The following is a 14,626-nucleotide window of genomic DNA, read 5'->3' as shown; positions in this document are numbered from 1 at the left end:
GTGCATGAATCCGTAGCCTGCCAACGTGTGCCGCAGTTTGAAGTGCGAGAGAGGGAGAGGAGAGGGAGAGTGGGGGAAGAGGGGAGGAAGAGAGAGGAAGAGAGAGAGAGAGAGAGAGAGAGAGAGAGAGAGAGAGAGAGAGACTATAGTACCTTTCGAGGCGGTGGTTCGGTCCTGCCTCCCAGCGCCTAGCTGCCGCTGAGCCAGCTTTACGCGCACATGAGCTGTGCGCATCTGTTCGGCATCAGCAGCAGCTCTTGCTAAGCTCAGTCAGTTGCGATCGTGACTCAACCAGAGTGGGAACTGGGAAGTGAGAAGGGAACTCTTTTTTTAGGAGACTTCTTTGAAAACGCACACAGGACGAGGGTGTTTTACGGTGATATTTTTTGTTAACGCGCACGATTGAATGGATTGGCTAGGCTTTTGATCGGGAAAAGCAGACAAGGAGACATCTTTGTTTCCCCCCTGTCTGTAGAAGTTTGTTTACCGCTCCAGCAGTCTGGATGTGAGCAGATCTTCTTTTTTTCTTCTGGGGGAAAAGCAAGATTTTCTTCGGCTGGTTTGGATGCGCTGTTCGTGCGCTCTGTATGCAAGGATATATTTGGCTCACTTATTATTGCCCCATTTCCCCCACTGTATCCTATTTGCGTCATGACTTCCAGCTATGCACATGTAATGGACAGGCAAGCAACGCTATCAAATCGCCTGGAGAGTCCGATTACATCTAATCTGGAAAACCTGCAAGCCAAAAAGAACTTCTCGGTCAGCCACCTGTTGGACCTCGAGGAGGCCGGGGAAATGGTTGGGACCCAGGCGGACGAGAGCGTCGGGGAGGCGGGGAGGAGTATGCTGGAATCCCCGGGGCTGACCAGTGGGAGCGACACAAATCAACAGGAGAGTAAGTGAGAATATATAGCAGTGAGACCATGCAGAGTTGAGAGCAATGTTTTTGTTTAAGTCCACTGATATAATCAAAATTATGATTTCATATCAATAAAATCAATATGTAATAGGCTACTCATTCAAATGTCTTTGCTATTCATGCATGTTTGGGCCTCACTGAAAAAGCTCTTGGTTATCAGTGAAAATACGCCTGACCTCTGAAGACAGACAGAAATAGGCCTACAATGACAGAGTAAACACTAAACTCATTAATTTTCATGATGTTTTGGCCCGTCTCCTCCGACCTGTAGACTGGCGCGCTGTTGAAACTGCGGCGCGCGTGGAAGGAATCCTTCCTGAGTGTATGGCAATGCATCATTCCTGACGGCTTCCCTAAAAATGGCCATTAATTTACCATTAACACTTTGATGTCAGTGAGGTATGGCCATGTTGGTCGATATGGTCAGTAAAGTAACCTACAAGTGAACTTGGGGCAGTGATAAATCTAAACGCTGCCCATGAGACATCCACTTTGCATCGGTGTCACATGATGGGTAGACTAAATGTGAAATGTGTTTGTTTAGCGTTGAACTTTATTAGAAAATGTGAAAGAATGGACTGAAGTTAACTTGGATACACCCCAGTAAAAGCAAAAGAACACCGCTTGCCCACTCAAGGCGCGCCATTGAGAGAGTAAATAAACCCGTCAACTCCCGAGCGATACGCCCTCCTTCTCCTACTCAAAGAGCCATTTGGAGAGGTTGACAGAAACGTTATAGGCTTTAATGAGTGTTATTGTTATTTTACGGGTAAGATCGGGCCGGTGTGAGAAATATGCAGGAGGAAGTGGCGAGGTCACGTCGTTAATTCACGGTTATTTCGCTTGTCAAACAGTTTCAGAATATTTACGCATAATCATTTGTCATAATTAGCCGTGTCTCATAGGTCTAACAATTAAGGAATCAAATAACAACACGTCAGTAGATATTTTTGTCGGGAGTGGAGTTACAGACCACGGGCCCATTAATCATTCCATTGAAGAAAATAAACAAATAAATAAATTAGGGCACAACATATTTAGCATTTTTAAGCTGATGCTCTATGCGGCCGGCAATAATATCAGAATATTTCAGAACGATCTTCTGTTTTATAGTTATGCTGTAGCCTAACTTATACATATTTTTGTTGTTCAATATCACGGCTGTTTTTATTTGAGGAATAGCAAGTGTGGTGCAACCATAAGTCTATTATTCAGGCTATTATTGATATTTATTTTAAAATTGAATAATGAAAAAGAATAAAACTCATCAATCAATTCTCGCAGAATTTCATCATGTTTGGGGCCAAAGATATATATAACTGCATGCAGGGCTGCATTTAGTTTAAGCCTAACTTGAACTTTCACTGACAGTTTGTAATGAAGTACGCCTAATTACACCAGCTGGCAACACTTCAAGTTCGAGGATGGGAATGGCTTTGATTTGCAGTTTTATATCTCACCCTAGGCCTAATTAAAAGGTTTACATCATTACATCATTACATCAATGTAAGGCAATTAAAAGAACTATAGGCCTAGAGACTACAGTATATGGTTTACAAATTAAGGCAGTTTTACTTCATAGCAGCGAGATTTTTGTTTCATTTATGATTTGTTTACCACTGGAAGATCAACTTAATTAATACTTTACATTAATGAAAAGGCAGACTATTATTGCATTCTGGATTATTTGAACTGATATTTTATTTTAGAACTTTTATTTAAAAAAACTAATAACCAATAACCAAATGTTATGTCATTCAGTTTAATTAATCATCACAAATAAAATATAAAAACATGGGATATTTTTTAAATACCGTATCGTATAGTCAATCAAATTTTTAACACATTGAGCTTTAAGTATTATTTTTTACAAAGGTGCATTTTCTTGCACTCAGACTTAAAGTATATTTATTTAAATTTAATGCAGATTAATTTATAGTTCTCAAAATTATATTTAGCATCTGTAACCTTTTTCCCAATTTAGACACACTATATCCATCTCTAAAATTCTAAAATAATGTTTGTTCTCTCTCTCTCTCTCTCTCTCTCTCTCTCTCTCTCTCTCTCTCTCTCTCTCTCTCTCTCTCTCTCTCTCTTTCTCTCACTCACACACATAGTTTTTGTTATTAATTTAAGTAGTTTTATTAGTTTGTCTCTAATGGTAGGACTCGAGACTCCGGTTAAAAGCCTCATCTTCCTCACCATAAATGTGTCACTGGTGTGTGTGTGTGTGTGTGTGTGTGTGTGTGTGTGTGTGTGTGTGTGTGTGTGTGTGTGTGTGTGTGTGTGTGTGTGTGTGTGTGTGTGTGTGTGTGTGTGTGTGTGTTGTGTTGTGTTGTGTGTTGTTTCCTTCATGCCTTCTCCGAAGAACGTGATGTTTATAAACAACGCCTTCCATTTTCTTACTGTATCAAGATGCAATGTACTATGACTAGGAAATTACTTGTGTGATATTTGAATTTTACCTAAAATTTTATAGATATTCTGTGTATACTGCTTTTGGTTTGCATGCCCACTGTAGGCATGCGTTTTTGCATAAATTACCATGCATAAAGTCTCAGTACACCGTCGGAATGCTAAAACTCTTGCCACTAGAAAAGCCATCAAGTGAGCCCAAGGCGTTTGGTATAACTTTTAAAGCCGATTCACAACAATCGCTGTCTCTTGTTGCTCCCCGCGGTGGTGTTGAGTAACTCCACACAACACAGACAGCCACTTTCAGCGGGCATCCTGTGACAGATAAAGCAGAGAATGATGGTGACAGACAAGAGTGGGCCCCTCTTTCATTAAAGCTACATGGTGACAACAAACAGGCCCATGTTGACACATGAGAGGATAACACAATGAACAGTGGATGCAGATGATGACAGTAGAGCATGAGTAAGATACTGAAGAAAAGGCGCGAGGTAGAAAGAAGAAAATAAATGGACCCCCTATGGGTTCAATTTTTACTTACTTCTTACTTTGCCGTGCATATACACAAACAAGTAAATTTCTATTTATGTGCGCCATGTTTATATCGGTGTCATACTGCTTGCATGCGCACATATGCCTGCGTGTATGTTTCATATGTGTGACACATGTATGCCTGTGTGTCTGTGTCTCTGTTATTACACACACAGGCACACACAGGCAAGGTCTCCATTTTCCATGTGAATAGAAACTATTATCTTGTGGTTTTGTGCAGCCCAACGGGGAAAGCATGGCACCAACGCTAGTGCCAGTTAGGAATCTGATTCCTGTACTGGGGCCACACATTTGAAAAAGTACACCGTATGGTACAGTAAGCGTCCACCCAAAACATCATTATCTTATGGACATCTCACAGCAGTATACCGTTTACTGTATAGACTTGCTAGACTTGCTATATTTTATATGACAACAACAAAGAAAAGTCCTATGTCTTTTGTGTAAGCTTCTAGGGTGCTCCTGGCAATGTTCTTTTTCTCCCTCCCCTCTGTTTTCCATCAAAGAATAAAGAATAACAAATGCCTTTAATCCACAGAGCTTTTTATTATTATTAGAAATTGATGCATTTTGACACGGTGCCCATCATGGTCTGAAAGCTTCAGAATTTCGCATGTGAACAAAATCTCTCCTTTGCGATCTGCTTAATCCCTGTGCAAAATATTTGGATGTGCGTTTGAGAGACCGAACTGTTACCTCGTTCACCTTGCGGCCGGCGGGCTGATGTTTGGATTCCGGAGATCCTGTTATAAAATCCATGTCACTCACAAGGCCTTCACTTTGTTCCTCCTCTCCGTAGATGAACAGATGAACACAGAGGAGAAGAAAAAGAGGAAGCAGCGAAGGAACCGGACTACCTTCAACAGTAGCCAGCTACAGGCTCTGGAGAGGGTCTTTGAGAGGACACACTACCCCGATGCCTTTGTCAGAGAGGACCTGGCCCGCAGGGTCAACCTCACCGAGGCCAGAGTGCAGGTACGTGTAGTGCAGGTAGCCTATACTCATTAAAGACATTCAAACCGTGAAAGCACCTGTGTCATTTTAGATTTGAGCTATATACTGTATAGCAACATACCTTTTCTTCAGAAAACTCTTAAGGATTTAGAACAAGCTCACTGCACGGCACAAAGTCTGCTATTTTTGCACATCTTTGAGAAATATTGAAATATTGAAAATTAATTTGAAAGACAAAATTTCTCTTCTGGCACAAAACAAAATCAGATGGGGGCCCGCGACCAAATATATATCAATTTAGGGGGTCCTTGGCACGAAAAAGTTAAAATTCTACTGATTTATAATGCATTTGTTGAATCGGACTCAGGTCTTAATGGGTTAAGCGCAATTGTGGATGTTGTGCAATGAAAACACCCTGCTAATCTCTCTTTTACTCTTTTGTTTTTATTATCTTGTTTATCTCACATGTATTTTCACTGAGCTTTATACATCATTAAATCCATTAATTCCGTAATCATTACGTTAAAATGTACCCACATGGAGCCCTTACGGGACTAAATTTGTTAATCGAGTTGAAGCATCATCCTGTGGAATGAAATCCAAACATAGGCCTACTAAAAGATTGACATTTTAGGGCAGGGGTGTCCAAACCTTTTTCAAAGGGGCCATATTAGAAAATATTAAAACACCAAAGGGCCAACTACATAATGTACCTTCGGATTTAAACGATTCTATTTAATTATCATCATCAATATTTAATATCAATGGTCTTTTGTCAGGTGTGTGCTGTGAACAAAAAGTGTATCTCGGCCTTTTTTCAGCATTATGTCACATTACCAAATTAAATCAAGCTAGCAAGGTAAAGAATATATATATAATAATAAAAAATACAAGGAACACTGACAAATTATACTCTGGGAAATTACCAGGTTAAAAAAAATGTAATGTAAAAATATGCCATACTGTTGGTCGGGCCGTTCATAATACAATTCAGGTATGAAGCTGCGGGCCGTATAAAATTCACCCCAGGGCCGCATTTGGCCCGCAGGCCGCACTTTAGACACAGCTGTTTTAGGGTTTTCAGGTATCCCTGCACAAAGAAATGTGTTAAAAAATGGAATAGCTTCAGTAACAAAAGGTACAATGGTTTAGATCTGAGAGAGTAACCAGTAAACTCCAAGAGCATGTAAAGTGAGCAAGGAGAGAGCCATTAGCATTATACTGTAGGTTCTCTCAAACTCTCTCACTCCAGAGAGGTATACTAAATACACATGTGGCCGAAGGCAGATATAGTTTTGTTGCACACTGCCAAATAGATGAATCGGATAAATAATAGCAAATAAAATAAAAATAAGATTGGAACACAATTCATAACAAATTGACATGACCTGACTGTTTATTTTACAGAGAGAGCACGAGAGACAGGCTATTTGTTTTTGCAATTTAAAGGAGAATTCCATAGTAGAAGGCTTTCTTACCTTTATTTGTAGTTGTTACGTCCCCATCAAAGAGGTCCAGGTGTTATTTTGTGCAAAAGCGCATTATTGGCTATTTCCCCTATAACATAAGCCCTCAATGAATTGCATTGAATTGAATGGGGCTATGGGGTGTTGTGCTAATTCGCTTATTTCCATCGCTCAAAAATCTTAATCATAATGTAAATAGTATCCCAAGCGGCACACTTTACTACTTATTTTGAAGGAAATAAGCGAATTAGCACAAAAACCCAACCCCCATTGAGGGCTTATGGTACGGGAAATAGCCGATAATGCACTTTCGCACAAAATAATACCTGGACCTCTTTGGTGGGGACATAACAACTACAAATAAAAGTAAGAAAGCCTTCTAGTATGGAATTCTCCTTTAATGAAAGTGTTGCGCTTCATAGCATGTACAGTATAATCCACAGTGTTCATTTGTTGTTCAGACTGTTTAAAACCCCCAGTCACCATATATCTCAGGATGCTTATACCAATAGATATTCTACCCAAGCAGCATGCATGTCAACATCGTTGTTCCACATCCTTGAACCTTGAAATCATATGCTAACATATTACATATATATTTTAAGCAGACAGCAGCACAGAGTGAGTTTGGTGGAGGCATTGATCTCAGCATATACAGTGCAAAAGGTGCTTTATTGTTTCGCCACGCGATACACCAAGTCAGGGTCAGACTTCGATAATACAATCTATACTGATCGGGACCCACATTTAATTTAATACAATTTTAAAATTGAAATTAAATTTTGTACCACCATCACTGATATATTTTAAGTCGCTTGTTATAACACACATGAGTTTGTTAGCCGTTTCCACACACACACACACACACACACACACACACACACACACACACACACACACACACACACACACACACACCGTGTGCGCAGCGCCACGCACAGTGACCAGATCAGACAGTGGATGTGAATTGTTTTAAATTAACCCTGTGGTATTCAGTACAGTGATGTAATCAGAATGCAGCTGATGGCCAATTCATGCCTATAGATTAAAACGGTAGGATTGATAATACGAAGAAACAACAAATACCAAAATTATGCTGCTTTCTCTCCCAAAATGCGATAAGCCAAACTGTAAACCGATCTGTTGTTTTAAGATTATGATGAAATTTATATTAGATTTGAAATGGCTTATAGATTTTTATTCTGCGCAACATTTATATTCGACTGGGTGAGGAATTCAGTCAGTCTATGAGGATTACCCATTATTTAAAACAACATTAAAGACTCGCAGTATTGCAACTCTGAAACTATTCAAATTAAATGAAAATGGACGGTTACGGGTCCATTTCATTACATTTTGTACACTCTCAGACTTAAATTAACACTCAGGTCTTTTCTGGATTGAGTTAAGTTTGTTTAACATTTCACTGCACTTTTACCATAGGTCATAATGAGGATATTCTTAACTGGGGGAGAGAGGCAAAGACAGAGAGGGAGAGAGTACGAGAAATGAAACAGAGATGGGGAGGAGTAAGAGAGAGGAAAAGAGAGGGATCGAGAATGGGAGCACATCTGTGATTAATGTGTACCAGAGAGCGATGCAGAAATCCTTTGATAAAAGAGACTTTAGGCTCATTCCTGAGGCTGTACGTAATCGGACACTGTGCCTCCCTGAGCCCCTGCGAGCCTGGAGCGTTTAATAATGGATTTGATTTCACAGCGAGGAACAACATTAGCACCCCCAGTCAGGGCCCTCATCATCTGTTTAGCCAGGAAACTGGAAAGTTATGTGTGGACGCATTGGGTTGGTGGGTTGAGGGGCTGATGAATATTAATATGTATTTTGCCGTGGACCCTCATCAGAAAATATTTTGTGTTGTTAAAATGTGTCAAAAACATTCCAATAGTTTTTTCAATAGCCTACCGGTATGTTTTGAAAACAGCAGATCTCCAAGCTCACAGCGTGCCGCATTGCACTGCACTATTTTCAAATAGCTATAATGTGTCAAGGTTTAAAATGGTTAAACCCATTTTGATGCTACTGTATATTAACTGATTTTACCTGGGGGGGGCTGAAAACCCCCTTCAAGGACCCCTGGGGGTCTCCGAACCCCACTTTGAGAATCACTCACATAGATAAATACATACATGTGTGTGTATGCATGTGTGATGTGTGTACTGTGCATGGATCACTATTGGGACAAGGCAGACCTTACAGAGGACATTTTTGTCTCTCCATGAGCTCAAGTCAATAAAAACGAGCACAATTTAACCACTTAAGCCCTATACATCATCGTACAACAAGTGAAAATAAGCTCACAACGATGTGTTGGGGGCTTGTAGATCTGCTATCTTCGCTATTTAGTTTTGATATGTTTTGAAAGAAATATACGTTTTTTTAAACATTTCCCAAAATAGGGATGCCAGAGTATACGTGGCTAAGCTTCAGAAAATTAATACTATATTATTGGACATTAAACTTTAACAAAAGTTAAAAAAAAAAAAACAATTCTCTCTTTTTATTATTAAATGTAATTCTTTCATTTGTGCAGTTCATCAGACACAATTATGGCTAAGATATCCTGAAAAGTTAGTATGCTTAACAGGTTTCTGTTTTTGTCTCATGACATGCACATGAGATGTGAATATCATCATGATTCTTTTTAAATGTATTTTTGTATAAATGTTATTATTATTTATTCCCTTTACTGTGTATCCCCAATGCAGGTTTGGGTTCAGACATGCACATGAGATGTGAACATAATTATGCATTTTTTAAAAAATGTACATGGACATGGACATTTGTTTTAAATAAATTATATTATTATTTATTCACTTTACTGTGTATCCCCATGCAGGTTTGGTTTTAAACACAAGATGTGAACATCATCATGCTTTTTCTTAAATGTATTTTTGTATTTAATTCTATTATTATTATTTATTCACTTTACCGTGTATCCCCACGCAGGTTTGGTTTCAGAACAGGAGAGCCAAGTTTCGCAGGAACGAACGTGCCATGCTGGCCAGCAAGAACGCCTCGCTCCTCAAATCGTACTCGGGCGACATGGTGGCGGTGGAGCAGCCCATCGTACCCCGGCCCGCACCCCGCCCCAACGACTACCTGTCCTGGGGCAGCGCCGCACCCTACAGGTGGGTGAGCCCCTCTCGTCCCGTCCCGTCCCGCCGCAGCACTTTAAACCTTTCATATACTGTCCACGCTGGCGCACCGTGTATAACCACACACACACACACACGCACACACACACACACACACACACACACACACACACTCTCTCTCTCTCTCTCTGGGACGTGTCACACAATCTGCCGTCAGGAAAACCCAGTCTCTCCACAATAACCATTAACCGTTATTAACCACTTATAATTAGTCGAAATTTGGACCGTCATTTTTTTTCCTTCTACACCAAATGTCTTTGCCGAGAATAGCTCAACTACAAGCTCAGATCTGCTGTTTTTGTCGAATGTTCGCCTATTTTCACTGAATAGACGCCTATTATGACATGCTCAGTGTAGGGACTTTAGGGTTCCAGTGGTTAAACCGAGTTTAATATCACCACCAATATTACCCCTAATCCTATAACCTCTACAAAACCGTGTGCCCATAGCCAGCTAGACACACTATTCCCATTTTTTAGATGCTTGCAGTGCTGCCGCTCCACCCTCCAGGGGAATTCCTGCTGCATTAATACGCTCTCTTCCTGGAAAATACGTCAGCTAATACAGGCTTGATACAGGGTGGAGGGGACATTGACAGTGGCTAGAACTACTATACTAATGCACAGTGTGTATCTACTCTTTCGTTGCTGTGCATGGCTCTTTCCTTTAATACTTGCTTTCTTCTAATATCAAACCTAATATCTGTCTCCATCAAAAAGGTTTGGTTTTCAGGCACAGGCTGACACCACAATAACCACACTTAACTCCAGCATAACATCACACCCCAACCTCAAGTGAGTTTGTTAGCCGTTTCCACACACACACACACACACACACACACACACACACACACACACACACACACACACACACACACACACACACACACACACACACACACACACACACACGCTTGCACGCACGCACATACTCATGCATGCACGCACTCATGCACGCACGCACAGTCACACACACATGCACGCACACACATGCACGCACGAAGCATGCACGTACACATGCACGCGCACGCACGCGCACGCACGTACGTACGCACGTGCACGCACGCGCACGCACGCACACACGCACGCACGCACGCACGCACGCACGCACACACGCACGCACACACGCACACGCACGCACACACGCACACACACACACACACACACACACACGCACACACACACACACACGCACACAAACACACCACCTTTCCCAGCTCTGACCCTGGTATGGCTCACTGTTATTGTTTCATTTCCTGTCCACACATCTGTCCAGCTCCTCTCCCTACCTGTGCATACTCGTCATATTCCCTCTAACCCCTCTTTATCTCACTCAGATCCACCTGGATTCAATGAAACTGTCACTGCCTCTGACCTTGGTTTTGGTAAGCAGGCAGTCAAGTCAGTTTACCCTCTGAAGTGTGTTTAAAGTCCATGTTCAGAGAGCGTGGCTTCGTTTGTTATGCTTGCAGCGGTTGCTTTCTAAAAGGTCGTCTTGGCCTTTCCCATCTCTCCGACTAATCGCATCTCCTTGACGCTACCCTCTAACCACGGCTGCCAACTGTGACAGACCTCTGTTTCTATAACTGCATGATGTAAAGGATGACCAGTAGTGTTTAAATTAGGGTTTTCTCGCTTCTTTTCTGTGAATGTCAGAGGGCTGGGGGGGGTGGGGGTGGGGGGCTGGGGTGTCCCGTGACCCTCCTGATGAGGTGATAATGTGAAAACAAACCATATTAAATCCACCGTCGACCTCTGTGACCCTCTTTGCTATACTATACCAGATAATGAACGCTTCAGAGCTACGGCGCTCCGCTGGGCAACATTCTTTTTTGTGACTCTGGTTACACTGGTCATGATTTACAGTAATCCTCCCGTATGAAACTCGGTATAAAATGTCCGACACAGCAGCCACGGCCAAAGGCTTCCCGTTGAACCTCAGCGAGAAAATGCTTTGGCTGCATGCTGTGCAGTGGGAAATCTCCTGACCAGAAATAATGCTATTTGGAGCATGCTAATGTGGTTCTAACACTTACACCGTCATTTACTGCCATTTGTATATTATTCTTAAGCTGGTATCCAGTGCCTGTGTGGGGTTTTAGTAAGCGCCACAGCAAAGACTGTAGAATGTTTTACTTGACTAATAGTCCCTTTTTGTTTTAGCAATTTTACATTATGAGTGCCTTAAAGTCAGATTTAGTCAAAATCCATCATTTCATATTGATGAATGGGTTCCTGCTTCAAATTTAAATGTTTCCCCTATTCGTATTTCCACAGCTGCAGCTCGTTCGTATAGAGCTTTTTGCAATGCAACGGCAACAGGTGATCTAACCTTTTCCCTCTTTACCATTCTCTTGTCCCTCAGCGCCATGGCCACTTACCCTCCCACCTGTTCCAACACCAATACATCCCAGGGAATGAACATGGCCAATAGCATCGCTAACCTGAGGCTCAAAGCCAAGGAGTACAGCTTGAACCAGGTGCCCACAGTCAACTGAGGAGGAAGTGGCGAGAGAGAGAGGCTGCGACCAGGGAGGGACAATGAGACTGGGGGGGCTTGCACAGGAAGGGAGGGGACCCTCTCCACTGCTGGACACCCGTATACACACACACACACACACACACACACGCCCACACACACGCAAGCATACTGTCTCCGGTGATGATGATCATCTCTAACTCCAACGATGGAATCTGACCCTGCAGTCTCCTCTCCACTTTGAAGCGGCATCACTAAAGCGATGGATGCCACATGTCCCAAAGTGCTTCTCATTGTATCTGATTTTGGACACCAAGAAACGGAAGGCATTCCACAAGGTCACCTCTCTCTCTCTCTCTCTTTCTCTCTCTCTCTCTCTCTCTCTCTCTACTGAGCATCACTGAGCTCATTTGTACCAAAGACATCTAGATTGGATGCTGTATCTGTGTAGCCGAGTAGTTTTATTTTTCGATTCTGGTGCAGACTGAAAAAAAGGGAGGGCACGTTCCCGAAGCCTTTTTGTCTACTGGAGAGCTTATTCTCATGCAACCTGACGCAGTCAGTGTGCCATACCACGAGTTTACATTCAACAGCACCATGCCTTGTTTGAGATAAGGAGACTCTTGTATGGACTACTTGGAATCCCCTATCTTCCGCTGGCTCTGGCAATGGATTGGGTGAAAACACCAAAACTGGGATTTTTTTGGAACAGTTTTTGTTTTTAAAAACAACAAAGAACAAAAACATCATGAACTTCATCGTCCATTGTACATTGGGGGTTTAAAACATTTATGCATTTTTTTCCAAGATAGTTTTTTTTTTCCTTTCAATTTTATACCACTGACAAGCAAACATTTTCAACACATTTTGTTTAATGTAATAGTCCAGTATAGAGGGAAGGCTAATGTATTTCTGAATACAAAAATCATAAAATTCTCTTAATTTCCTATGATATCCTTTATTTGTAACGGAAAAACTTGTATATTAATAAAATGCATTTCAAGCAAGGCCATGCCACTGTGTCCAATTCACACTGGTTGATGAGATCAACAAAGATTCATTTTCAGTAGTAGAGAATGTTCTTGATAATACTGAACACTGAAATGATTTAACTGATTTTTAGGAGAAGTTATGTTCTATGCATCTTGTTTTGAGTAAAACGTATTGTTGGAGAATATGCAGTCTATTACAAAAAGAATATACCCCTCTATGTAGCAGAGTCCAGTTTGACCTTAAATTATCCTCAAAGACTATATAAAAAAGTTACTTTATGGCAGGGACCATTTGGAGAGCAAAATGATCTTGGAAGTCGTACAAGCATCATAAAAGAGTGATTTACAACTCGAGGACAGATTCTCCTTCAGAGAAAGCAACTCTAGAAACCTCAAGTGGTTCCCGCACTGCGTTTTTCTGCTGATTACCACAAACTGAAATTTCCATCTTAAAAAACAGGATATTTATGAGTGGGGGGAAATCCTCTCCTTAATATGGAGGGGCCCGTGGGCCTCGTTTAGCTCTGCGGCTGTCACACAAGGTGTTTCTTCTCCGTGGCCCCTCATAACCTGCCATGAACAAACATATGTTGACATAGCCGTGGCACGGCACGCTCTGCCATTAAACTATGTCCGTTTGAAATTACAGAGACATTGTTCGTTGTTTTCTTAAGATGACGTCCGTGGTGCAGTGCATGTATAGTGCCATATTTTATGTTCTTTTTGTTGTTGGCTGTTCTGTGTAAGGCTGTAATGGTATAGTAGGACCAGCAAAATCTGGAGTGTTCATTTAACTGGAATAATACAGAACCAGTGCTGTGCAGGTATTTCTTTTTTTTCTGAGCTATTATGGTGACAAAGCATCGTGATTTCTAACAGATCACCGTTTGCCCACTTTTCACCCATTTTATTCCCTGCTGCTGCTTGTTTCCCTGATCACTGATCCATGACTATGGTATGTCCAGTGTCAGACCCCTGTCCCTCTCTCCCCTGCCAGGCGCCCGCTCTCACCTTTCACGGCCAGAGCCAGGCTGACCTGAAGTGATTCCAGATGTGGAGATCTCTTTGACCCCCGCCCTACGCCCCCAACCTCCCCCACCCTCCCGCCGTACCCCTCTCCACCCCCTCCCCGTCCCGCCTCCACCCCCTATAGCCCCGGGCCCTGGCCACTCCATCAGGGCTGACAGCGTCCCCTTGGACGGGCGTCTCTCCCCGCCTGAGCACATGACATACAAGGCAGCCTCCCCCCTCAGCAGCACATCTGGAGCTCATTACAGAGGAGACAGTAAGAGAGAGAGGGGGGGTGGGAGTCTGCATGCAGCGTGTGTATGTGTAAGAGAGCGGGAAAGAGAGTGTTTCTCAACTTGCCTCCTAAAACATCTACCTTTTCTCTCTCTGTCTTCTATCTATTTCGCCTTTGTCCTTCTCTGTGTCTTTAAAAAAAATTCCTACAGCTGTTTGCCGCTTTCCTTTGCTTTCTGCCCTTTCTTCTCATCAGCTCCTTCCCACGGCAGTGTTCTTTGTCCCGCTGTCAGTGCCACATGATCACAAATACTTTATTAATGAGTGGTTTTGGAAAGAGCTTTGCACAAAAATCTCTGCAGCGAGAGAGCAAGCGGTCTGAGTGAAATACTGCACAGCTGTTAACAGTGTGTGGTTTGGTTGAACAAC

The 14,626-nt window shown here is 42.2% G+C and overlaps 1 protein-coding gene across 2 annotated transcripts; it reads left to right on the top strand.

Annotated features, from left to right (window-relative positions):
* The first annotated feature begins 132 nt into the window (after positions 1-132).
* Positions 133-12,971, top strand: prrx1b (paired related homeobox 1b). 2 transcript variants are annotated; one of them, XM_079506404.1, is made up of 5 exons: positions 133-898; positions 4,689-4,864; positions 9,277-9,458; positions 10,822-10,869; positions 11,850-11,949. In XM_079506404.1, the coding sequence occupies exons 1-4, from the start codon at positions 652-654 to the stop codon at positions 10,838-10,840; spliced, it is 624 nt and encodes a 207-aa protein (XP_079362530.1). In that variant the 5' UTR covers positions 133-651; the 3' UTR covers positions 10,841-10,869; positions 11,850-11,949. The 2 variants fall into 2 exon arrangements, with proteins under 2 accessions (XP_079362530.1, XP_079362529.1); XM_079506403.1 differs by lacking the exon at positions 10,822-10,869 and having other exon boundaries at positions 11,850-12,971.
* The last annotated feature ends 1,655 nt before the right edge of the window (positions 12,972-14,626 follow it).

The sequence above is a fragment of the Electrona antarctica genome, assembly GCF_951216825.1.
Source record: "Electrona antarctica genome assembly, chromosome: 7".
Taxonomy (NCBI): Eukaryota; Metazoa; Chordata; class Actinopteri; order Myctophiformes; family Myctophidae; genus Electrona; species Electrona antarctica.
Note: the sequence above shows the minus strand (reverse complement) of the source record. Positions and strands in the feature narration are given on the sequence as shown.